At 40.4% G+C, this 27,893-nt stretch overlaps 1 protein-coding gene across 1 annotated transcript; it reads left to right on the forward strand.

Moving 5' to 3' along the window:
• Positions 1-26,166, forward strand: apc2 (APC regulator of WNT signaling pathway 2). The gene is made up of 14 exons (XM_060940582.1): positions 1-141; positions 5,127-5,217; positions 5,435-5,717; positions 7,284-7,392; positions 9,782-9,895; positions 11,832-11,927; positions 14,197-14,289; positions 14,414-14,795; positions 14,907-15,005; positions 19,658-19,797; positions 19,898-19,975; positions 20,072-20,188; positions 20,273-20,487; positions 20,577-26,166. The coding sequence occupies exons 1-14, from the start codon at positions 1-3 to the stop codon at positions 26,164-26,166; spliced, it is 7,548 nt and encodes a 2,515-aa protein (XP_060796565.1).
• Positions 26,167-27,893: the final 1,727 nt, after the last annotated feature.

Raw genomic sequence — 27,893 nt, forward strand, 5'->3', positions numbered from 1 at the left:
ATGTCCAACTCGGTGGCCTCCTATGACCAGCTGGTGCGGCAGGTGGAGGATCTCCGCAAGGAGAACTCGCACCTGCGCCGCGAGCTGGAGGACAACTCACACCATTTATCCAAACTGGAAAATGAGACCTCTGATATGAAGGTGAGTGTGTGTTGACTTTAAAGGGGCCCATGCACCAAAGATATACAGTATACAGTTGAGGCCAGAAGTTTACATACACTCATCATGGACATGAACGTCATGGCAATATTGGGCTTTTATTGGTTGGCTACACCACCCAAGAACTTGCACAGTTGTACAGGATCACTATCAGGGAGTAAAGAGGCCTTGGCCTTTGCAGGCATTTTGATATTTTGTGAAATTTCAGCACCACTGAAATAATAACCTGAGTGAGTGTATGTATATTTTTGGCCCTGTATGTATAATTTTGACCGTGATTTTCAGAAAACCAAAAAGAAATTAAAAGTTGTGCACCAAATTCTATTATTATTATTATTATTATTATTATTATTATTATTATTATTATAAGATGTATTTTGTACAATCACTCTGCCACAGAAAAAGAGCAGTTCAAAGAAATCATTGGAAGCCCAATATTGCCATATACACTTGCCATATATGGGGGAAGCCATGGCCTAATGGTTAGAGAACCTTTTGGGACCAAAAGGTTGCTGGTTCAATTCCCTGGACCAGCAGAAATGGCTGAAGTGCCCTTGAGTAAGGCACCTGACCCCCAAATGCTCCCCAGGATGCTCTGGGTATGTTGTACATTGCTCTGGATAAGAGCATCTGTTAAATGCCTATAATGTACCTAAAACCTTCCACAAATATACACCCTTGGCAACAGTGCAAGATATAAGAACAAATTACCTAATTATCTCAGCTCAATGCTTCGTGACAAGTAGAAAGTCACCACTGCCTGTATGTGCTTTAACATTGACCTACTTTCCATAAAATGTCTGGAGACACTAATGGTTCATAGCCACCTTTCACAACCTGAGCACAGAAATACCCGTAACTCACAGAACAGCTTACATCAAAACGTTGCTGTACTGTATATAGACTAGACTGGCAGCAAAGGATGGAAACCATTAGACGATCCAGCTTAACCGCACTATTGATCCTGGCTTTTGGAGATGTGGTGCATGTTTGAGTTATCATCATTACTCTAAAGCTTCGTGTTGGATTCCAGTAAGAGTCCCGTTTCGAGTTTACTTCTTATTATGTCTTATTCCATCATGCTGTGTTTAGCAATTATCCACTGACCCTGCTTCGATTTAATACATCATTTTAAAATACCCTTTACCCAATATCCTATCATCATTTCAGTTATTCAATTTACATAACATTTGAAAGAACTAGACACACAAAAGCCTGTCACATGGTTGGGGATCTCCCTGATGGCCTGTGTGTTAAGATTTCATTTATTTAGTTTATTTCATCTTGTTACTCTCATGCCAATCTGAACATGAACTTTGTAGCATGACTGAAATATATTTGACAGCTATTGTAAAATTCACATCAAATCATATTATAGTATTGGTCATCTTTGAGTGAAAACATCAAATCACATCACATCCCACAAGAATTAATGCAGCTTAGCTCTCTCTGACTTTAGCTCTCCTGAATTAGTGCTTTAAATCCATTAAAAAGTCTACTCCAAAGCATTAATCAGATGGATCCTGCTTTTCCCAGTCAGTCCTATTCTGAGCTGTGCTGGGAGACATAAATTCTTTGTAATAAAAAAAGAACCCCTCTAAAGGGCTCATTATGATTCTAAGCCCAGGCCTCCAGTTCACTTAGCATTTAGATCTGACTGCAAAGTTAGTGTTAGACACAAATACTGAGGTCCAGAGGAAGTTCAGGGCAAAATGACGAGAAGTTAATGCCAAAATGCAGACTTAATATGTTGAAACCACAAAGCATGCATCATCCCCTGGACGATTTGCCACCCACAAGCTCAAAACATCTACCCTTCAGAATACTATACACAATTATGACATAATTTATTGAGGTAATTAAACAGTGGGTCATTTAAAATTGACTGGCCTCATATAGATTACGGCATTAGACTGTGTCTTAGACTTTCTTTACAATCAGGAAACAGCTATTAAACAAACCAGAATCAAATTTATAAAGAACAGTGATATTATCAATAAAGTGCTATTCAAACCAAGCAACAAAGTCTCAGTGACTGCTGATTTTGAAGCCATAATACCATCTTAGTGTGACTCACCAGTGTGAGATGTTCTTGGGTAATACCATGAAAAAAAAACAGTAAATAAACTAGAAAAGCACTCGGAGAGCGCAGACCTCCGCCAAGAGCCCTTTAAAAAATTCCAGGATCCAGACGGTGATCCGGATCACCGCCAAAATTTAATGGATTGTTACTTGTGCCCAGTCACACCTCTGGAAAAAAATTCAGAGCAATCCGTTCATAACTTTTTCCGTAATGTTGCTAACAGACAAACCAACCAACCAACAAACAAACAAACAAACAAACAAACCAACGCTACCGAAAACATAACCTCCTTGGCGGAGGTAATAAAACTAAAACATATTAAAATGTGTTTTTAATACAGCCATTAATATTTTCAGTACATGTCTATAAGAAACAAGATATTCGTCTTGCGTTACTTCAGGAATCTCAGTATGTGCTTGATTTGTTCAGCTAATACATAAAAGCCAAGCTATAGAAGATACAACACCAGCAACAACTAGTGATCACAGATTTTTAAACCACAAATAGTGAATTTCTAGAGTAACCCCATAATTTCATGCCAGTGTTATGCATGAAAGTGCTAAATGAGTGCCGTTCATTGACTGTGCTCATATTTCTGGTGAATGGTGAACTGAACGAATCAGTTTGAAACAAATGAACATGAGCATCATTTACTCTTGCTGGAAATAGGGATATTACACAGAAATTGAGCTTTCATAATGTGATATAGGATATATTACGATATCTCGGGATTGCACCTTGGAAAATTATTACATGACCATATTGTATGTTCCACTTGTGTTGTCTAACAGTGATGTGTTCTGATGCACTGGTCATGACACTAGTGATTTGTTTCAGGAAAGTAGACTCCAAGTAAATCCTGAAATTTGATATTTTAACTGCTAATCACAAATTTCGGCGGCACGGTGGTGTAGTGGTTAGCACTGTCGCCTCACAGCAAGAAGGTTCTGGGTTCGAGCCCAGTGGCCGACGAGGGCCTTTCTGTGCGGAGTTTGCATGTTCTCCCCATGTCCGCGTGGGTTTCCTCCGGGTGCTCCAGTTTCCCCCACAGTCCAAAAACATGCAGGTTAGGTTAACTGGTGACTCTAAATTGACCGTAGGTGTGAATGTGAGTGTGAATGGTTGTCTGTGTCTATGTGTCAGCCCTGTGATGACCTGGCGACTTGTCCAGGGTGTACCCCGCCTTTCGCCCGTAGTCAGCTGGGAATAGGCTCCAGCTTGCCCGCGACACTGCACAGGATAAGTGGTTACGGATGGATGGACCTATGAACATGAACTAGTTCATTTTAATCTGTGTGAACTGAGTTTTGAGCTAACCCTTGTTAAGTGTGAACTTGCACAACATTGTAATCGGCAGTCGAGAGTCAACAACATACAGTCATCCAGCATCCAACCTAACAGCTAGTTTTAGATGTACCTTTATTTAAGTGTGTTGAATATAGCAGGTGTGTTTACCAGGTTTTAGTCAAATTTCTACCACAGCTACAACACAGAACACACAGAAAAAAAAGTTAAACGAGCCCCCCAAAAAACCCATGCACTGGAAAAGGGAGACAGTCTTTTTCTCAGCCTTTGTGCAGGGAAAACAGTGGCTGTCGTGTACATGCATTTCTCATGTAAAGACATTATCAACTCTATAAACACACCTTCCCTCTCCTAATCTTCACAATATATTTAGTAATAGAAATGGTTATGAACATCATAGACATACTACTTCTTACACCTTTTATATACACTACCGTTCAAAAGTTTGGGGTCACTTTGAAATGTCCTTATTTTTGAAAGAAAAGCACTGTTCTTTTCAATAAAGATCACTTTAAACTAATCAGAAATCCACTCTATACATTGCTAATGTGGTAAATGACTATTCTAGCTGCAAATGTCTGGTTTTTGGTGCAATATCTCCATAGGTGTATAGAGGCCCATTTCCAGCAACTCTCACTCCAGTGTTCTAATGGTACAATGTGTTTGCTCATTGCCTCAGAAGGCTAATGGATGATTAGAAAACCCTTGTACAATCATGTTAGCACAGCTGAAAACAGTTGAGCTCTTTAGAGAAGCTATAAAACTGACCTTCCTTTGAGCAGATTGAGTTTCTGGAGCATCACATTTGTGGGGTCGATTAAATGCTCAAAATGGCCAGAAAAACGTCTTGCCTATATTTTCTATTCATTTTACAACTTACGGTGGTAAATAAAAGTGTGACTTTTTATGGAGAACACAAAATTGTCTGGGTGACCCCAAACTTTTGAACGGTAGTGTGTGTATATATATATATATATATATATATATATATATATATATATATATATATATATATATATGAATATATGATTTAATTCTGATTACTTACTATAAAACAGGAACCTGGCAGCAGTGGAGGTTTTTGGGGGGTTTTTTTGTTTTGTTTTTTAATTAAATTTTTATGACCTTCATGCATGAACATTACTGGAAAAGACTTACAAGACCTGTTTTTGAGCTCCTGTTTTAACAGAAACCATCAGTTCAACTTAAAATAGCTGACCTTAAATCAAGAGCTCCCACTATAATGGGTTTCCATGATATTTTGCTTGGGCTTCCAATCCCATGATTCCTTCCATGGCACATGCCCAGATGCTGAACACAGCTGGATAATCCCTGCTAAGCTTGTATCATGAAGGTCAGTTGATTCAGTCTTTAGATAAAACAAGAAGCCATGTGAATATCACACACACTGAGGTTACAGAGAAGAAAGTATGTTATGTTCAGTGGCTATTTTAATTATTTTCCTTTTTTAATGGATTCTCAAACTACAGTGGAGCCATGTTGGGCTTTATATACTGTATATAAAGACTTTTGACCACTGAATGCAGATAATAACTGAAAATCTTTCTTGCCATTTTAGGAGGTTCTAAAGCATCTGCAAGGCAAACTGGAGCAGGAAGCCTGCACTCTCGCCTCGTCGGGGAGAGCGGATGTGCTTGACCAGCTGAAAGGTAGCAAAAACTTTCATTTTACATCATTTTCTTGTTTGTTATATGACAACGTTAATATAGCTTTTATAGTTTCAGTACAGGGTTAATTAATTTTGAATCACAACAATTCAAAGCAACCTTTTAACATATGAATGTAGAACAGAGATCCAATAGAGAATCAGTGCCATAAAATAACGTAAGCAAAGTAAGATTAAACAGAAAAAACTTTTGTTCGCAGAGCTGCATATGGACTTGACCAATTATTATGAGCTCAAATACCAGCCACACAACCTGCGTGCATTCCCAGAGACCATGGCCAACCAAACGAATGACGGGGAGGACAGAATGCAACTCCCATCATCCAGCATGAGCAGATCGAGGAGCTCCATCTGCTCATCATCTCACCAGTGCTCCTCCGTGTCTGGTGAGGGTACGGCCGTGCACCCTACACACCTCCACCCAGCTGTGACAGGAGAGGGCCGTGCCACTGCCCAGCATCTAGAGGAACTCCGTAAAGAGAGGCAAGATTTGCACTTCATATACGTATCCTCTACTCAAAGCGGTTCTCTGTTTTGTATGCTGCTACCTAAAATGGTTAACGCATGCAGTTTACACAGTCCATCATTACATATTTGTATGATCACGGCATCTCGTGCTGCTTTTCTTCTTCTGTGTAGTCAGTGTTAGAAAGTAGTTACTGTGTGATGTGACGTGTGAGTTATCCATATAAACACATGCATTTATTGTATTGTAAAGTCCTGTATGTTTATAATTTAATAGCATTTTATACTGCTATTACACGTTCATCATATTTAGACCTCCCAACACGTAAATTAAATGATGTTAAATATTGACTGATGTTGTCAATAAATGTTGCTCATTTATGCAGTTATCCAATCAGCCAATCATGTAGCAGCAGCACAATTGATGAAATCATGCAGTTAAAAGTCAAGCGCTTCAATTAATGTTCACATAAAACATGAGAATAGGAAAAAACGCACAACCTTGATTTGTGAGCCTGGGCCCATTGTAGCCTGAGATTGGACTGGAATGCAATGTGGTCTTCTGCTGTTATAGCTCATCTGCCTCAGGGTTCAGGGTTGTTTTGTGCATCCTGAGATGCTTTTTTGCTCACCACAGTTGTAAAGGGTGGTTATTTGAGTTATCATACACTTCCTGTTCGTTCAAATTGGTCTGGCCATTCTCCTCTGACCTCTCTTGTGAACAAAGCGTTTCTGCCTGCAGAATTGATGCTTACTAGATGCTTTTTGTTTTTCTCACCATTCTGTATAAACTCTAGACACTCTTTTGCATGAAAATCTCTGAAATAATCAAACCAGCAAACATCCATCCATTATCTGTAGCTGCTTATCCTGTACAAGGTCATGGGCAAGCTGGAGCCTATCCCAGCTGACTATGGGCGAGAGGCTGGGTACACCCTGGACAAGTCGCCAGGTCATCGCAGGGCTACCAGCAAACATGCCCCAATCAAAATTTGAGAAAATATTTTTCCCATTCTAATGTTTAATGTTGTGTAATGGAATTAACTGAAACTCTTGATTTGTATCGGCCTGATTTTGTTGCTGCTGCTACATCTCATCTCATTATCTGTAGCCGCTTTATCCTGTCCTACAGGGTCGCAGGCAAGCTGGAGCCTATCCCAGCTGACTACGGGCGAAAGGCGGGGTACACCCTGGACAAGTCGCCAGGTCATCACAGGGCTGACACATAGACACAGACAACCATTCACACCTACGGTCAATTTAGAGTCACCAGTTAACCTAACCTGCATGTCTTTGGACTGTGGGGGAAACCGGAGCACCCGGAGGAAACCCACGCGGACACGGGGAGAACATGCAAACTCCGCACAGAAAGGCCCTCGCCGGCCACGGGGCTCGAACCCGGACCTTCTTGCTGTGAGGCGACAGCGCTAACCACTACACCACTGTGCCGCCCATTGCTGCTACATGACTGGCATAATTTGGACAATTGCATGAATATCCAGAGTTTAATGTGGCTGTTTAGAAGAATATGAACACTTTACTTTGGCTTTTATTAATACTTGGATAACTGTATGATATTCACAGGACTACACTGCTGAATGAAATTGAGAAAGAGGAGAAGGAGCGCCGCTGGTATTATTCTCAGCTGCAGGGGCTTTCACAGAGACTGGCAGAGCTGCCTCGAATTGACACAGTAAGCGTTCTAGATGTGTTCTACATCGTTGTTTTTATGGACATGTTATCTGCTTTTGATGAAATGATTGTTCCAGCAACTAAATTTATACAGAGGTTTATACTGTAGAATGCACAAATATACAGTACCAGACAAAAGTTTGTACACCTTCTAATTCAGTGGGGTTTTTTGTTGTTGTTTTGTTTTTTGATTAATTAAAAAACACTTTATGTCTTAAAGTAATGATGGATGTCATTTCTATTTACAGTTGTGGTCAGAAGTTCACATACAGTGACATAAATGTCATCCTGGATATGAATGTCATGGGAATATTTGGGCTTTCAGTAATTTCTTTGAACTGTTCTTTTTTTCTGTGGTAGAATGTACAGCATACAGTACATCTTTAATAAAATTAAAGAAAAACACTAGAATTTGGTGCACAAGTTTTAATTTTCTTTGGGTTTTCTGAAATCAACACAGGATTAAAATTATATATACACGGTCAAAAATTTACATACGCTCACTTAGATTATTAATTCAGAGGTGCTGAAACTTCCAAAATGTCTCTTATCTTGCCAAGGCCGAGGTCTCTTAACTTCCTGTTAGTGATCATGATTGACTACAGCTGGTAGCTTCTCTGTGCCTTCATAAAAAGGGTTTGTTTACAGCACTCATTGGATTGACCAACATGCAGTAAAATGGGAAAGTCCAAGGAGCTCAGTGCAGATCTGAGAAAGAGGATCACAGATGTACATAACTCCAGAATGTCTCTTGGAGCCATTTCTAAACCACTGCAAATTCCAAGATCAGTTCAAACAATTGTGTCCAAGTTATTGTGAGGTGGAGTCACTTTGCCAAGCCACTTTGCTTCAAGAAAACCCAAACTGTCACCCTCAGCTGAAAGGAAATTGGCTTGGATTGGTCAGGAACAACCCGGGAACCACCATGGCACAGCCCTGCCATGAACTGGAAGTTGATGGATCACTGTCTACAGTTCAGATCACCATGGACTATGAGGCTGCAATCCAAGAAATAACCCCCTGCTCCAAAATTGACACCTTCAAGCTTAACTAAAGTTTGAAGCTGACCACACAGACAAAGAAAAAAGCCTTCTGGAGGAAAGCTGTATGGTCAGATGAGACAAAGATTGAGTTGTTTGGCCACAATGACCACCATGTACAGAGGGACACTGTACCAGCTGGTGGTGGTGGTAGGATCATCATGCTCCGTGGCTGTTTTGTTGCCAGTGGAACTGGTTCATTGCACAAAGTGGATGGAATAATGAAGAAGAAAGACTCCCTCAGAATTCTTCAGCATAAACCATCAGAAACTTGAACACGGCTTGGGACTTGGGAGTTACAACAGGACAATGAACCCAAACACGCATCAGAGCTGGTTGTGGAGGATAAAGCAGGCTAACATTAAGCTTAAAACAAGTCCTGACTTCAACCCTATTGAAAATATATGGACCGTGCTTATAAGTCGAGTCCATGCCAAGAAAAAACCAAATTTAATTGAACTCTACCAATTCTACCATGAAGAGTCATGAAATATTCAACCAGAATTCTGCCAGAAGCTTGTTCATGGTAAACAAAAATGTTTGGTCAAGGTGAATCTTGCGAAGAGACATATTATCCAAATATTAGGTGTGCTGGATGTATATTTTTGACCCTGTATGTATAATTTTGACCCTGTGTTGATTTCAGAAAACCCAAAGAAAACTAAAACTTGTGCACCAAATTCTAGTGGTTTTTTTTAAGCTGTATGCTGTACAATCATTCTGCCACAGAAAAAGAACAGTTCAAAGAAATTACCGAAAGCCCAAATATCGCCATGATATATTTGCCATAATCTATAATCCATGACATAATCCAAGGTGACATTCTTGTCACAGTATGTAAACTTCTGACCATAACTGTACTTAGTTGAGAGGTTCTTGACATAATATGGATTACTACAGTTGTGGAATAGGGCTATTTACTGTATTTTATTATTTCCTATTTACTGTTTGATCTCAAACGCATTAAAAAGGCAAGAAATTGCACTAATTAACTTTTGACGAGACACACCTGTTAATTGAAAACCATTACAGGTGACTACCTCATGAAGCTGGTTAAGGTAATGCCGGTAGTGTGTAATGCGTCATCAAGGTAAACTGTGACTACTTTGAAGAATCTAAAATATGAAACATTTTGGTTAACACTTTTTTTGTTTACAACATAATTCCATATATGTTCCAGATGTTATTTCATAATTTTGATGTCTTCAGTATTGTTTTATAATTTACAAAATAGTCAAATTACAGAAAAAAAAACTATGAATGAGTAGGAATGTAATGTACAAACTTTTGACTGGTACTGTATAATATGTGTGTGTTTATTGTAGCATAAATTTCCTTTTTGTGTCTCAGTTCTCCATACAAATGGACCTTATTCGCCAGCAGTTAGAATTTGAGGTCCAGCAACTGCGCTCAGTCATGGAGGAACGTTTTGGGACCAGTGATGAAATGGTTCAGAGAACACAGGTGAATAAAAATTCAAAATATATTTCATTTATAGCAAATGAGGCATCTGAGAGTTGTAAAATGTTCTTCGGTGTATGACAGATTAGTCTATGTAGTAGAACTAATGACATAGAACATAACTTGTGTAAAAAGTATCTTCAAACGTATACAAGTCCAGTCACAGTCACTTACTCTTGCTAATAAGTAGCGTTAATTTTTTCAAGAAAGATTTTGATGATAGGTATTCATTGGACAACCTTTTATTTGACAACAAAAACTACAGCGAAATCTCTGTTCATTATTCCCTGACGAGTAAAGACAAAACAAAATAGTTGACTGTGTTCGACAGGCAACGTAGTTATGCATTCATTTTATATGATATATTAAAGAAGTACACTACCGTTCAAAAGTTTGGGGTCACTTTGAAATTTCCCTAATTTTGAAAGAAAAGCACTGTTCTTTTCAATGAAGATCACTTTAAACTAATCAGAAATCCACTCTATACATTGCTAATGTGGTAAATGACTATTCTAGCTGCAAATGTCTGTTTTTTGGTGCAATATCTCCATAGGTGTATAGAGGCCCATTTCCAGCAACTCTCACTCCAGTGTTCTAATGGTACAATGTGTTTGCTCATTGCCTCAGAAGGCTAATGGATGATTAGAAAACCCTTGTACAATCATGTTAGCACAGCTGAAAACAGTTGAGCTCTTTAGAGAAGCTATAAAACTGACCTTCCTTTGAGCAGATTGAGTTTCTGGAGCATCACATTTGTGGGGTCGATTAAATGCTCAAAATGGCCAGAAAAATGTCTTGACTATATTTTCTATTCATTTTACAACTTATGGTGGGAAATAAAAGTGTGACTTTTCATGGAAAACACTAAATTGTCTGGGTGACCCCAAACTTTTGAACGGTAATGTACATGTAGCGGCTCTTCTTCTGTTTCCCTTGGCTATTTACAGAGCAGGTTACTTGTAACAAGCATGATGTGAAAAACTTCTCAGAGAACAAAAATCTTCAAGAAAAAATGAACTTTACTAATCCAGTATTGACAGTTACAAATAATGGTGTCTCATACCCCTTTTCCACCAAATCAGTTCCAGGGCTGGTTCGGGGCCAGTGCTGGTGCTGGTTCACAACTCGTTCAACTTGCGAGCCAGCTGAGAACCAGTTTGCTTTTCCATAGCTCGCGGTGCCACGTCATTACGTCGCTGTATACGTCAGTTACGTCGCTGTATACGTCATTACGTCGCTGTATACGTCAGTTACGTCGCTACGTTTGCATAAACCTTGGTGCGAATATCGAAGCAAAAACAACACGGAAGAAGCAGCAGCAGCAGCAACAACAATAATAATGGATGACTTCGTGTTTGTACAGCTGCTGCTTCTCGTCGCTTAAAAATGGCGATCTTTCGCAGTCTTGTTATTGTTGTTGGTCTTAACAACTCCGCCCCCCCGCTGACGTAAGTGGTTCTTTCCTCTGGCCCAGCAGAGAGTTGGTGCTAGCCTGGAACCGGTTTTTCTGGCCCCAGAGCCAGTTCTTTGTCAGTGGAAACAGAAAACCCGGTTCCAAACTAAGCACTGGCCCCGAACCAGCCCTGGAACTGCTTTGGTGGAAAAGGGGCACTAGTAACATATTTTGACTAAACACATAGTTCAGTGCATGCTTACTTCTCAAGGGAATTTTTACAGCCAAGAGAAATATCCTTCAGCAAAATCTATTAGAGTACCATGAAACTCTTTGTGAACCATTTAGACTACAAATAGATTAAAATTAAAACTGAGTTCCACCAACTACATCTTCAAGTTTCTCGGAATACTGTATTACCCCCTCCCTCAGTTCAATTTTTTAAGCCTACAATAGCCCTAATACGCCATCGTACAATATAAAACATACTGTATACAGTGTTTGATTTAAAACTTTATGTACAATAAGTCTGTAATGTCCGTGCAGATCCGTATGACCCGTCTAGAGCAGCTGGATAAGGAGCTACAGGAGGCACAAGGCGTGCGCTGTCCCCAGGAGAAGAATGGCCAATCAGAGAATCAAGTAAGACCATCACCATTCCCAACCCAAACATCTGTATAACATCCCAGCACCTTTATCATATTTCACTTAACACCTGGCTCAGCATGGCATATAATAACTTCCTTAAGCTACAGTACTGTGCAAAAGTCTTAGGCACCCTTTTTTTTTTCCCCATACAAACTTTGTTATAGATTTCTATTTTATGGCTTCTACATTATCGAGTCACTACAAAAACATTTTAGAGTCCAAACGTTCATTTTCCAGCACAAAATTAAACGCTACAGAAAAAAAAATGTTTGTATCTCAGCAGCATATTCCATAAGAGAGCAATTTTCAGATTAAAAAAGAAAACATCAGGAAAGCTGCTGGGTTTTGGTGCAAAATTAAGACGCGAGTGTGACAAAGTGTCCAGAAGAACTGGTTCTGCAAGATGCTCAGTAAAACCTACAGCTCATTTCCGCATAAAACTGCACTCATTGTACCTGAGACTGCTGTTTCTTAAAGCAAAGGGTCGTCTCACACCAAATATTTACTTTGTTTCATTTATTATGGCTTACTGTTTATAGTATATTTTTTATTATTTGAAACATTTAGTTTATTTTGGGCAGCACGGTGGTGTAGTGGTTAGCGCTGTCGCCTCACAGCAAGAAGGTCCGGGTTCGAGCCCCGTGGCCGGTGAGGGCCTTTCTGTGTGGAGTTTGCATGTTCTCCACGTGGGTTTCCTCCAGGTGCTCCGGTTTCCCCCACAGTCCAAAGACATGCAGGTTAGGTTAACTGGTGACTCTAAATTGACCGTAGGTGTGAATGTGAGTGTGAATGGTTGTCTGTGTCTATGTGTCAGCCCTGTGATGACCTGGCGACTTGTCCAGGGTGTACCCCGCCTTTCGCCCGTAGTCAGCTGGAATAGGCTCCAGTTTGCCTGCGACCCTGTAGAACAGGATAAAGCGGCTAGAGATAATGAGATGATATTTAATTTATTTTTTAAGCCAGTTTTGGTCAACAGCAAGGAAATTCTTCCTACATAGTGTTCATTTTCAGCCCTGCCCACTGTATGCTTAATAATATATGTGTTTATTATTACTAATGATACAACTTAGAATGTAGCAGCGACTAAAAATAGACTAATTACCCCACATGTGACATTTAACAGTTATTCCATGAAATCAAGTCGTACGTGAGCTGATAGCCGACGAGGCGCATAGCGATGAGATTGAGTGGAATAACTGTTTTATTCTATCCACATTCACTGGATTTTGAGAAACAGAGCGTTTTTATTTTTAATTTTGCAAATTCGATAAATAAAAACTTTATACAAAACATCCGACAAAATCATTTCCACTTAGAATGTAAACAAACTGGCAAAATGACAGTAGCAATTTATGAAAAATGCTATAATAATAATAATTCTTGAAAAATAAAAAGATACGTTCTTACCATCAAATACTTTCATTCCATATTTTGTTGCTTTTTTAAAAAATATTTTTTGGGGTTGTGTTTTTGAGTAGAGTTTTTATTTCGTCCTCGGTTGGTTCAGCAACACGATCCGCCATTTTGTTTTTCTTCTTCTTTAGGGTTTTTTGGCGGTTGGCAAAGATGCATTACCGCCATCATCTGGGCTGGATTGTGGAACAGGAGATATTACGGAGGAAAAACTACATTCTTTAGTTATTTCTGTTTCTTTTAAGTACTTGATAAAAAAGTGATATATCTGACTTGATGCGCTCCGCCATTTTGTTTTTCTCTACTCACAGTATATGAGCTGATAGCCTAGTAATAGAGTAGCCAATCAGAGTGTGTGATTGCTCATATCCAGTGAATGTGGATAGAATAATAAGAAATATATGTAAAAATGATCAAGTTTTATCACAGACTTATGGATAAACAAAGCATCTTCTTCTCAAGACAATACAGTACATATTTAATTTTCTTATTTCCATTGCACATAAGCCTGATTATTTTGAGAATATTCAGTGCAGAATGCACATTACTCTGGGTAGACCTCATCACATGCCTCCCCATCCCAAGCCACTGCAAAGGTTGCCATAGTGATTGGCTCGAATCCTCGAAAGGGTGAATTTGCTGCCTTGACTGTCGGTGGACTTTCCATGCAAATATTACAGTTGAAATATTTTACTGTAGCCACAGAATGCAATGGAATTTTTTTGTATCTTAGATTCTAGTATTTTATACCTCTTTTTAATTAACACTACACAAGGAATTGTATGATTTCAAGCACTATTAATTACAAGTGTAACAAATGCGCATGTGTATCTTTTTTGCTTTTTTACAGAATGTTGACAGCCTTTCCAAAGCATCAGCGCCTGAAATAGAAACTGGAGCAAGCACTAGCACTATGGAGGCACCTGGAGAAGCCGGGAACAAAGTATGGCACTAATGTTTTTACTATGTATCATACAAGTCATACAGATTTAAAAACCACAATTTTTTTGCTCTTTTAGCCAGAATACGCCAGTGTAGCACTGAATATGCTGTTCTGTACACTTTAGGTGGAGATGATGTTCTGGCTGTTGTCTATGCTAGCCTCTAGAGATCGAGAGGAGATGTCCCGTGTCTTGCTAGCCATGTCCAGCTCACAGGAAAGCTGCATTGCTATGCGCAAGTCTGGCTGTGTCCCATTGCTTGTGCAAATACTGCATGATGTAAGTACTGGAAAGACTCCCGATGCCACAGGCTGCAGCCGAGAGGCTCGATCCCGGGCTAGTGCTGCTCTACACAACATTGTGTACTCACAACCTGATGAGGGCCAAGCACGGCGTGAGATGAGGGTACTGCATGTGCTGGAGCAGATACGCTCACACTGTGAGAATGGCTGGGATTGGATTGAGAACCATGTAGGAACCCCATCACCTACTGGTACAAAGACCACAGGTAAGTACAGATAAATAAACTAACCTAATGAAGCCATAATGTTTACTCACAGTGTTGTGCTCTCTGTAATACTGAAAAATGCATGTCTTATTCTTAATTTGAATTACACAGATATCCCAGAGCCCCTAGATCCCCAGATTTGCCAGGCAATTTGTGCCATAATGAAACTTTCCTTTGAGGAGGACTATCGAAGGGCCATGAATGAACTTGGTAAATGGAATATTTTATCATCTAAATTTAACATCAAATTGATATTGATAAATATTGATGATCAATAAATGTCAATTTCTGACCATATGTTTGATCACATCCCCATTGCTTTGTTGAGTAACTGGGAAATATTGCATATGACAGTAGAATAAACCTGAGCAAAATGTTAATTATTCAAAAATGTATAGCATGCAATAACATGATAATGACAATGATAATGGTTTAATATCAGAGTTTCCACAAATATGGCTCTTCACCTGATATAAAAGCTAAATATACATATACTAATATTAAAAATCCTAAATACCAGTTGTTAAACTTATAATACTACGTATAAAAGATAAGAAAATTTCCTAGCCTGAGATACAAAAAAAAAGAACCTTTTACTAAATATTGAAGATATATGAAAAATAAGTCAAATTTGAAACTTGAACAATACTCAGATACTAATAGAGGAAAAATTATCTGAGACATAGTGAAGGCATTAAATGATATGATTACCTAAGTGATAAACAAAAAGTGTAAATGTAACAGCGATAGTATAATGAGGGGGAAAAAAGAACTGTGTAGCAATAAACATAATAATAATAATAATAATAATAATAATTAAAGCCGCTAGCGGCCTTGACGGGCCCTCACGCGTGTGGTTCCGCAACCCAGGACATTCCGCCACCCAACAAAACAGTCACATGTCATATATTCATCAAATGTTCAAAGGTGATGTGCATGTTGCAAATGCCATGACTGCTTGACAGATGAGAGATAGACAGACAAAGACTGTAAGTGTGTGTGTGTTTCTGTGGTGTGAAAATGTACATTTATATATGTACAAAACTATACGTGTCTCCTCCTTATCTCTATCTCACGTTGTAATCTTAAGTCATCTTAGCTTTCCTGTGTCTGCAGTGTGTGTGTGTGTACATGCAGAGTTTTCATATGTCTGCAACAAAATGCACAATGATGGCAGGTCACTAATATATAGATTTAGGCACTGCCTAAAAGCGGAGCTCCCATCTGTTTCTGGGTTGTAGAATTTTCTTATATCCTAGCCAGTCTCTTTTGTTTTATTTCTTTACTGGCTAGCACTGGCCACTAGGCGGTGTGTATGACTGGTAATTACTAACACTGGCCACTAGGGGGTGTGTATGACTGGTAATTACTAACACTGGCCACTAGGCGGTGTGTATGACTGGTAATTACTAACACTGGCCACTAGGCGGTGTGTATGACTGGTAGTTACTAACACTGACCACTAGGCGGTGTGTATGCCTGGTAATTACTAGCACTGGCCACCAGGCGGTGTGTATGACTGGTAATTACTAACACTGGCCACTAGGCGGTGTGTATGACTGGTAATTACTAACACTGGCCACTAGGCGGTGTGTATGACTGGTAGTTACTAACACTGACCACTAGGCGGTGTGTATGCCTGGTAATTACTAGCACTGGCCACCAGGCGGTGTGTATGACTGGTAATTACTAACACTGGCCACTAGGCGGTGTGTATGACTGGTAATTACTAACACTGGCCACTAGGCGGTGTGTATGACTGGTAATTACTAGCACTGGCCACCAGGCGGTGTGTATGACTGGTAATTACTAACAGTGGCCACTAGGCGGTGTGTATGACTGGTAATTACTAACACTGGCCACTAGGCGGTGTGTATGACTGGTAGTTACTAACACTGACCACTAGGTGGTGTGTATGCCTGGTAATTACTAACACTGGCCACCAGGCGGTGTGTATGACTGGTAATTACTAACACTGGCCACTAGGCGGTGTGTATGACTGGTGGTACACGTACACATCACAAAAAATCGACTCGATGGGTTTACCATTTTTTCTTAGGTATGGTGCTCCGCTGGAGCTCTGCTATTATTGTGTGTGCGTGTGTGTGTCTGTTTGTCAGAGGGAGAGAGAGAGAGAGAAAGTGTGTGTGTGAAAGAGAGAGAGTGTGCTCATAGATGTTGTGTGTGCATGTGAGTACATACTTGTGAGTGTATGTGTGTATGCATAAATATGCATATGACTGAGTGTGTGCTTGAGTGTGCACAGTTATATCATCAGACTCACGATATCCAATATTTTGTAAAGTTTCAGATCAATCCATCAATGAACTGAACATTTTTTCCCCATTTCCTGCTTGGCCAGATGGTGGCGCTGTGCTAGGCATCTGAATTACACGTGAATATCATCACAATCATAATACACAATATTTTGTAAAGTGTCAGATCAATCAGTTAAGGTATTGCCAATTTCTGGCACATTTCCTGCTTGGCCAGGTGGTGGCGCTATAACAGGCAGGCCCATTGGGCTTCAGGTTATCATAATAATCATAATATCTATTGAAGTAAGAAGTGTCCGACCATACAGTCAATGCACTGTGGCTTTCTGACACGTTTCCTGTTTATGTGGCAAGATATTAAAATCATAAGGCCATTTCAACATATTACAAGATATCAAAAATCCCTTCGCAATTTAATATCAGCGACGTCTTGGCATCACATATAACAAATTTCACATGAATCTCATGAACCGTCTAGGAGGAGCAGGTTAAAATTCATCATGTGTCAAAAGACACATATTCAGAATCATATTACAAGATATCAAGTTCAACATTCAGCAATCTCATCTCATCTCATTATCTGTAGCCGCTTTATCCTTCTACAGGGTCGCAGGCAAGCTGGAGCCTGTCCCAGCTGACTACGGGCGAAAGGCGGGGTACACCCTGGACAAGTCGCCAGGTCATCACAGGGCTGACACATAGACACAGACAACCATTCACACTCACATTCACACCTACGCTCAATTTAGAGTCACCAGTTAACCTAACCTGCATGTCTTTGGACTGTGGGGGAAACCGGAGCACCCGGAGGAAACCCACGCGGACACGGGGAGAACATGCAAACTCCGCACAGAAAGGCCCTCGCCGGCCCCGGGGCTCGAACCCAGGACCTTCTTGCACATTCAGCAATATCTTGGCATATTATATGTTATAATATTTCAACATATTACAACATATCAAAAATCCCTTAGCAATTCAACTTCAGCAATATCTTGGCATCATGTTTGCCAAGTTTGACATGAATGTGATGAACCGTCGAGGAGGAGTACAGTACGTTAAAAATGACCATGTGTAATTTCACTCCAAATGGCCTTATGACATCATCATTCCAAAGTTCTACCCATTCATTTCAATGTGAAATGGAAAAAGGGGCGCTATGAAGTCCCTGGGCCACGCCTGGGGCCAAAAGTCTGTGGCTGAGTAGCGATGACAATGACTGATGTGTGTATCAAATTTCATGAGTTTTCGTGCATGGGAATCAAATCAAATCAAATCAAGTTTATTTGTACAGCGCTTTTAACAATAAACATTGTCGCAAAGCAGCTTTACAGAATTTGAACGACTTAAAACATGAGCTAATTTTATCCCTAATCTATCCCCAATGAGCAAGCCTGTGGCGACGGTGGCAAGGAAAAACTCCCTCAGACGACATGAGGAAGAAACCTCGAGAGGAACCAGACTCAAAAGGGAACCCATCCTCATTTGGGCAACAACAGACAGCCTGACTATAATATTAACAGTTTTAACAGGTATAACCCTCAACTGTCCTCATGGGGCCGTCCTTCACAGGAGTGGGGCGATAAAACTCCGACCAGACACAGGGCACCAGGATGGATCAAGCAGGTCCGAGGGGCAGAAGAGGCCAGCATCTCAATCCCAGGATCAACATGTAACTCGGGGGGGGGGGAGAGAAAGAAAACACGTTGTTAGGTATGCCCTAAAAATGACAAGTATTAAATCTGTGTGGTAGGCTCGCAGAGACGAGAGTCTTTACATCAGGCATAACACACAACGGCATGTTAATATGGTAAAAAATATATCATGACCTGCTCTGGCTGGATGCTTGATTGGGTGATGGGAGCACACTCCTCAGCAATGATGAGATGCAGATGGGACCCTTAGGCCTGGCCAAGACAATTCAGTTACATTTCACCGGGTCTGGGACATGCGACAGAATGTCTGACGGCCGATTCCCTGCAGGCTACGATAGCCAGTCGAGGTCCCCACCGTCTCCACCAAAAGATTTCCTGTTGACTCCATGTAACTCAGAGGGACAGATTTGGGGTGGGGGGGAGAGAAAGGGAAATGCCTCAAATAAGGCCAAACACGGCAGAAGAAGAAGAATCCTTTGAAAAACAATAGGGTCTCGCACTGAACGGTGCTCGGGCCCTAATAATAATAATCCTTCAAAAAACAATAGGGTCTCGCACCGAACGGTGCTCGGGCCCTAATAATAATAATAATAATAATAATGAAAGCACAAAGATACTAATGGGAATTATACTGCTAAAGTTAAACTAGATTACTAATTATTATTGTTGTTTGCGCAACGGTTTCTAAGGATTTCATAGGTTTCTCTCGAGAAAGTCCTAACATCTACACACGATTTAGTCTTAGCTGGAAGTGAAATAAGACGGCTATAGTCTATTAGTAGACTAGCGTTTGTGTGGGATGTTCAGATTAGTGTGTTGGAAGCACACTGATAACGTTTAAAAAAAAAAAAAACGCTTACTGTCAGTGTATTGTAACTGTAAGTGTAAAAATTTACTGTACCTCTCCAGAAGGTTCATTGCGGCTCTGTTTCAGGTGGACTCCAGGCGATTGCAGAGCTTATACAATTAGAACAGGAACTATATGGTATGCAAAATGAGCCTATGAATATGGCACTGCGAAGATACGCTGGGATGGCGCTCACTAACCTTACATATGGAGATGTTGTAAATAAGGTAAACCAAAACAGTACAGAGATTTAATGTAGAGCAAGAAAAGTTTTGTGACATTTTACATTGATATCATGTTTTATTATTGTTATTATTATTTCTTCAGGCCACACTTTGCTCTAAGAAAAGCTGTCTTCAAGCCATTGTTGCTCAACTGGCATCTGATAGTGAGGAGTTACATCAGGTAAATCAAATGTTCCATTTAAAGTTACATGTTCATTTCGAGGGCATGTATTATTAATTTGGCCTGAAGAAATTTGCTGTATTTTGTTTTTTATAGGTGGTGTCAAGTATTCTTAGGAACCTTTCATGGCGTGCTGACATCACCAGTAAGAGAGCCCTTCGTGATGTTGGCAGTGTATCAGCACTAATGACCTGTGCACTTCAGGCTACAAAGGTACAATACAAGTATTAATGGATAACAGTTACAGCGTTTGCATGCTACTGTCTATTAAAGCTCCTGCTTCATTCTTCTACACAGGAATCCACCCTAAAAAGTGTGTTAAGTGCTTTATGGAATTTGTCAGCACATAGCACTGAAAATAAGATGGCAATTTGCTCCATTGATGGTGCTCTAGGATTTCTGGTCAGTACTCTTACATACCAGTGTCAGACCAACTCCCTCGCAATCATTGAAAGTGGTGGAGGTATCCTGCGTAATGTATCCAGTCTTATTGCTACCCGTGATGATTACAGGTACTACTCTGAGCTCTTGTTGATCTAATGTTTTATTCGGGGCCCTGTTTCAATTCCTCACTAACATTTTCCCTTTTCCTGCTCACTAGACAAGTCCTCAGAGATCATAACTGCTTGCAGACTTTGTTACAACACCTGCGTTCACACAGTTTAACAATTGTGAGCAATGCATGCGGAACTCTGTGGAATCTGTCTGCCCGAAGTCCAAAGGACCAAGAATTACTGTGGGACCTCGGAGCTGTTAGCATGCTACGTAATCTCATTCATTCAAAGCACAAGATGATAGCCATGGGAAGTGCTGCTGCTCTGAGAAATCTCCTCACCAACCGTCCACTCAAGTATAAAGATATCGCTGTTATATCTCCAGGTTCCTGCATGCCCTCACTTTATATGAGAAAGCAGAAAGCACTAGAGGCTGAGCTAGATGCAAAGCACCTGGCAGAAACATTTGATTCAATTGAGAAGCAAAGCCCAAGGCATATGAACATTAACAAGCCTCTACGACATATTGAAAGCTTGGCCAAGGACTATGCCTCAGATTCTGGATGTTTTGATGATGATGAGGCCCCAAATGTTTCAAGTAGCATAGAAACAGGAACATTTTCCATGTTGTCTATGTTTTTGAATAACTCAAACTTCCTTCAGAATCAGCCCCGCAGGAGAGAAGGAGAACCTGAGAGAGATATGGAGTCATTACAAACAGAGGATAAAAGGACACAACCTCCTGATGATGAAGTGACCATGGCAGCTGACAAATTAGCAAAAAAGATCACCAACACTGTGGCTAAAATTGATAAGCTAGTGGAAGATATTACCATGCACACATCCTCAGAGGATAGCTTTAGTCTCAATTCTGAGGACCATTTTGCAGATTGGAATTATGGACCTGATGATCTCCACGAGGCACGAGCTAAACTATGTTCCCCCTGCCGTCTTTCTGATAATTCATTCTCACACAAAGACCATCTCAGCAAAGCCCATGCTCGGTTACGGCTAAAAACAGTGAACTCAACTTTATCCAATGACAGCCTTAACAGTGGTCGCAATAGTGATGGCTGCTGTAGTAGTAATGATCAGATTCAAAGTTCCATAAAGCCAGCAGAACAAAGACGTCCAAACAAGCTTGAGCTCAACGTAGCTCACAAGGAATTGCTAAATAGTGGTGCCACTTTATCCAAATTAATATGTCAGAATGAGATACCTGAGAGAGATTCTGACATGGCAAAAGATTTAAAATTGCCTGACTGCAGCACAGAAGAAGAAAAGGGCCAAGAACCTCTTATAGAGACACCAGCAACTGTATCAACCAGAGTATCTTCTGATGCCAGTATACCTACCATAAAACTCTCTCCTTCCTATCAACATGTTCCACTAACCCAGAATGGCATGTTTGGTACTGTCAATGGTCAGGCATCCCAGGCAGTGAAAAAGCAAGCATGGATCCCCACTGGAACAACTGGAGAAAATATGAGCAAGTTCTCTCCTATATGCTCTTCAAGAAGCCCAATTGGTCAACTAGAGACACCACAGAAGTACTCAGTGGAGAATACACCAATCTGCTTCTCACGTTGTAGCTCTCTGTCCTCTCTTTCTTCTGGTGATGGAGACCTCGATGGACAAAGTGAAAATGATTTAGAAAGTGACTCATCTCTTGAAATAATTGAGGTGGAAGATGGTGATATAATTAAGAAGGAAGAAGAAGATGAAACACTTGAGGATCTCAGTGATAGTCAACTTCTTATGACTGACCAGAAAACTTGTCCCACTACTAGCAGTACTTCTGATCCCATTGAGATTCCAATGAGACATGAAAAGACGTTTCTTAGGGAAGCAGTAGCAGTCATACATGAGGACAGGACTCCATCCAGTTCCTCTGAGAACTACCTTCATGAGACTCCACTTGTGATGAGTCGTTGTAGCTCTGTAAGTTCACTGGGTAGCTTTGAGTCCCCATCGATTGCCAGTTCTATACAAAGTGATCCTTGTAGTGAAATGATAAGTGGAACTGTGAGTCCAAGTGATCTCCCAGACAGCCCAGGACAAACCATGCCACCAAGTCGCAGTAAGACTCCATGCTGTGCTGAAGCAAGTGGACAAGAGCAGCAAAATATTGGTGGTATTGGAGGCCAGTGGGAAAATGGCTTGCGTAAGTTCATGGAAATTGCTGACTTGAAGGAAAGGTTTAACTTGCCACAAGACCTAGATACAATGATCTACTTCACTGTTGAAAAACCATTAGAGAACTTTTCTTGTGCATCTAGTCTTAGTGCCCTTCCTCTGCATGAGCACTATGTTCAAAAAGATGTAGAGCTTAAACTTACTCCTTTGTTAAATCAACAAGACAGTGATCCAGTATATTCTGGTAAGAGGAATGCTGCTGATTATTCGTCATGTATGGATCAAGATCAGTACAGTGAAGGCAACTCAGATGATGACATTGAAATTCTCAAAGAATGCATCAATTCAGCCATGCCCTCGAGGTTTAAGAAAGTAAGACCCACTATAATGTCTACACTTCAGTCAAACCAAGTACTTAACACCCAAGCTCGAAGATCTGTGCAGTTACCAGTGTACATGGTGCTCCAGAATAACAACAATCAGATGTGTTCTGGGCGGAAGGTTGGAATGTCTGCAAAAGATATTCATCATGATGATTCTTCATACACTGATTCCGCTGAAGGTACTCCTGTTTACTTCTCAAGTACCACTTCCTTAAGTGATGAGACTCTTCAATACCCCATCAAAATGAAAGGGTCAAGAGATTGGCGTTCCAGAAATAAAGAGACACAGGAGCTTATTGATACGGAGGCAAAAAGAATTGAAGAGTTACGTCTATTTTCTCGTTTCCATAAATCATCTAAAATGGCATCTCAGTCTGAAATAGTAACAAACCAAATGAACAAAACCGTTAAACATATGACTCCTACCCAAAGATTACTTATACAAAGTAAAGAAATGGCAGCAAAGATGACTCAGCAAAGAGTTCAAAGCCAATCCCCAAACAGACAAATACAAAAGCAGGGACAGAGTCTGTCACAAAGTATGCCCCATATAGCGCTTCCAATCAGAAAACAAAGTAAAGAGGTGTACCAAAGTCAGAAATCGTACTCTAGAAGTAAAGTACAAGAAACTGCAGCTTTTCAATCAATGCATCATCCAGCAGCAACAGAGGAAGCCATGTACGGCTTCCACAATAATGATATGGCTAACAGTGATGGGATGATGGCAAGAAGCAGACAGAAGCAATTTAACAATTTAAACAAAACTAACGTAGGTCTCCACTATGCTAATTCAAAAGGTCGGGTGGACAATTTCCAGAGACATGGGTTTCACCGAATCAAACAAAATCTAATTATGGAAGAAGCACCACCATGTTATTCTCTCAGCTCATCTCTCAGCTCTTTGAGTGATGTAGAGATGTTTGAGGAACAGGGGAAAACTCAGCATGTAAAGTTGAGAAATAAATACAACGTAATATCCAGCACAGGTCAGTGTACCCCAAAAGCCCAGCAAGGCCAAAAGAAATATGAAGACAACACTTCACCAAGTTCTGTCAGCCTGGACTCAGAAGATGATCTTTTGCTAAAATGCATAACATCTGCTATGCCAAAGCAAAAGAAAAAACAAGCTAGCAGAAAACGAAAAGTAGAGGGTAAACAAAAACAGAAAACTTCTCAAAAGGAAACTGGGCATTGGGATCCTGAAGATGATCTGGACAGTGAAGAAATGGCATCTGATTCAGAGCTCAACAGTGTTGACTGGCAGGCAATACAAGAGGGTGCAAATACAATAATCACAAAGTTACAAGCCTCAAAGTCCCAGGAACCATCATCAGAATCAGATTCTGTTCTTTCATTTATATCTGGATCTAGCTTTACCCCAAAGCCTGACATCAATGACAAGAAGAAGGCGGTCAAAGAAAACAAAAAGGCAAATAAGCCGCTTGATTTTGCCCCACGTAAACCAGTACCAAACTTGCCTGTAGTCTTCAGAGGAAGAACAGTGATATACACGCCTAAGAAAGAGAAAATGCTTTCACAGCGGCCACCACCTAAGAAGGTGATGCCTAAACCTGATGGCCCAAAAAATCCTTCCTTAGCTCAACACCGGTCCAGAAGTCTTCATAGGTTGGGGCACCTTAGTGACTCTACTCCATTATCATTACCCAAGAGAAGTTCAACTCCTCCTGCCAGGATTCCAAAGAGTTCCTCATCAGGATCGTCTCAAAGTTCAACTCCCTCAAGGCAACCTCAGAAAAAAGTAAACCCCCCTACCCAAACCTTTAAACAAAATCAGAAAACAGTGACCTCAGATCCAGACAGTCCACCAGACAAAAAAAGAGGGACTTCCATGTCCAATCAAAACCCACGATCTACTGACAACAAAACGCAGAAATCTCCTGTCAGAATACCATTCATGCAGAATTCATCAAAGCAGTCAAGAGCAATCTCACCATTGGTAACCAACCAACTTACTAGCATTAGTAGACAAAATAGTCAGTTATCAGGGAAGAGAATTTCACCAGCCAGTCGACTGGATTTAGTTCGCATGGCTTCTGCTCATTCATGCAGTGGTGAATCAGATCACAATGGTTTCCTTAGACAACTTACTTTTATCAAAGAATCAAGACAGAATGCTCCTTGCTCACGATCTGTTCCTCCATCCAAACATGTATCTCCTCGAAGAACATGTCCGGGAAGCCCAGCAGTTTTCTTATGTTCTTCTCGCTGCCAAGAGCTGAAGCCTGCAGCACAAGGTCCAAGAAGCATGCAGGGACCCCAAGGGCCAAGGAATGGTCATGAGCAAGGCATCCTCAAGCAGAGCATGGCTCTACCAAGGGCAAACTCCAGTGATAGGAACTTCACAGTGAAACGTCCAGCCAGGAGAACAAATTCAGAAAGTCCCTGCAGGGTGCCGCAGAGAACTGTACCTGAGCCAAATCTAAAGGAGACAAGAGAGGAGACATTCAAAAGGTATTCTTCCTCCCCCAGTATAAATATCTTAAGTCGTGTTACCAGTCGCTCCTCATTGCGCTCATCATCTTCAGACTCAAGTGTCAAGGCCAAGAGTGAGAAGGACACAAAACAAAGGCAGAATAGACCTGGGTCATGGAATAATAACAATAAAGTCACCTGGAGGAGAATCCGTGATGAAGATGTTCCCCAGATATTAAAGAGCACTCTCCCACCTACTGCACTCCCTCTGGTGCCGTCCCCTGAAGGACACAAACCAATGCCGCCACCACTTCCAGGAAAATTGCCAACAATTACACTTATATCACGCAAAACAAGTGATGCAACAGTTCAAACAGAGGACCTATCAACCAATAAAACCAACTCAAGCACATCACCTACGATTGAAAATGGTTCTGTGATTTCAGAAGAGGTCACTAAGATGGCCCTTCTCAGAAGAATCAGCCTGGCTTCTGGGAATAACTTGCAAGATGGAGATTCTGATGGATCCCTCAAAAATTACAGCACAGCTTCCACTTCAACCTATCAATCAATGGAGACCAGTCATAGTGGGGTCATAGGTCCTTTCCGTCAGAGCGCTCCCAGCAAGGCCGTCAGAGTCACTCCATTCAACTATGTCCCCAGCCCTATGGCCTATTGCTCTCAAGAAACACAGAGCCAAGCACCAACAATCCCTGAGAAGTCAGGTGAAAAACTTGAATCGTAGTGCCCAGTTTGTCTCGTAGTTGCAAGGTTGACTTATTACTGATGCTATAAAAACTCAGGTGGTTTATTGAGCAACATTATCTATATACCTCGGATGTTGCTTTTGACAAACAACATTGTATTCATGGGTTTTGTATTTTTATCACTGGAAGTCGGGTGTTGACAAATTAGCATGAACAGTAGAATCTTTCATCAAACCACAATGGATTTAAGCTACATGTGGAGCTTACCATAATCATGAAGACGTCCTTTTTTGAAATTTTTGTAAAGTTACGTAGACGAAACATCGCTTGTTCTGTTGGAAATCCCGATCACACAAAATACATACTCTGCTTTATGGACCACGGTATACAGCTCGGCATTCATGAAGAATAATATGCAAATCATCCAACATTAGGGACTCATTCATTTATTAAAAAAAAAAGTTCCACCTAAAACCTGAAAAGACTGTTACAGTGTAAGAGACAAAACACAAACATGTATGCATTACAAACATACAGTTATTTCTTGGATGCCATTATCCCACACTGTCAATGATTCTAAAAGCCCTTAGCCTTCACATTTATTATTGCAGACAAATATATTTGTGGTAGATCAGCCCAATTTAGAAGCGCAAGAGCATAACGTAATGTTGGAATTTAGTGATGCTGTTGTATATAACTGCAGTCAAAGTCTCTTTAATGCTTCTCAATAAGCAGAAAGTACCCTGCAGCACTACTGCATGCATGCTTAATAGTCACTTAGTGCACATAATGTATGTTATTAATGTTGAACCTTCCTCTTGGAATAAAAATAGAGGAAATTATGGGGGGGGAGGGAAATAATCACATTTCTATTACTTGTTAAACTGTTTGACAATTATATGTAATACACTTAGGTGGTTGTACAGTGTTTCTGCTTGTTGAATGCTTTGGTAATGTCAGTTTGTGTTTGATCAGGTATGCTTGTGTCATCAAAAGCAAGAAAAATCAAATGTGATTTGGGGGAATACTCAAGAAGAGCAATGCAAAACCTCTCTGATCAACTGAAAGTGGAACTGATGTTGCTTTTAAATTCAAAGGCGATGGCTAAAATCACCGCAAAACAAGTGTATGGACAACAGAAAACTAACACTTCTGCTCAGATAGCTATATGATGAGTTGATCAACTAAAAACGGGCTTTGAAGAATTACAACAGAAATATATCATGCGTGTTCTCTCAATTACATATAAATGCATCAGTCCAATGACTCCATATCGCAGCCCTACACCGATTAAAGCCATTTGTATGCATTTAAGCCTCGCTAGCAATCGCTGCAGCAGCTTGGCCGGTTTTTCATAGACAGAAACGTTCAAAGAACAAACCCATATTATTCAGGGTGTTGTTTAGATTGCAATCATTCACACAAAGTTTTGAGTTTTACAGTCCAACATCCTCAAGTTAGAAGAAAAAAGGTAAATCTTAATCGTAATTCTGCAAAAATTGTAACGAATAAAAAGAAATACAGTATTTCTTTCGCTCTCGTTTGTTAGAGGTATAGAGCTTAGTTGCAGGTCCATTGGTGAAATTTTTTCAAGTGTTACTGCATTTAAATAAGCGTCAGCAGGAACGTCATGATTGGTGCTCTTGACGATGATGGTTGGAGCAAAGTCTTTCAATCCATCTCCCAGCTCTGTTGTACACTGAAACGTTATGTCTACTTTGCCAAACCCTAAACTCTGAATGTATTTGAGACCAATGGTATTATA

This window comes from Neoarius graeffei, chromosome 15, assembly GCF_027579695.1.
Source record: "Neoarius graeffei isolate fNeoGra1 chromosome 15, fNeoGra1.pri, whole genome shotgun sequence".
Taxonomy (NCBI): domain Eukaryota; kingdom Metazoa; phylum Chordata; class Actinopteri; order Siluriformes; family Ariidae; genus Neoarius; species Neoarius graeffei.

Excerpts from the sequence above, each read along its gene's own strand:
- apc2 (XM_060940582.1), top strand. The coding sequence starts at position 1 with ATGTCCAACTCGGTGGCCTCCTATGACCAGCTGGTGCGGCAGGTGGAG. Across the intron at positions 14,796-14,906 it reads TACTGGTACAAAGACCACAG|ATATCCCAGAGCCCCTAGAT; the intron begins GTAAGTACAGAT and ends TGAATTACACAG. Across the intron at positions 20,189-20,272 it reads GTGCACTTCAGGCTACAAAG|GAATCCACCCTAAAAAGTGT; the intron begins GTACAATACAAG and ends TCTTCTACACAG.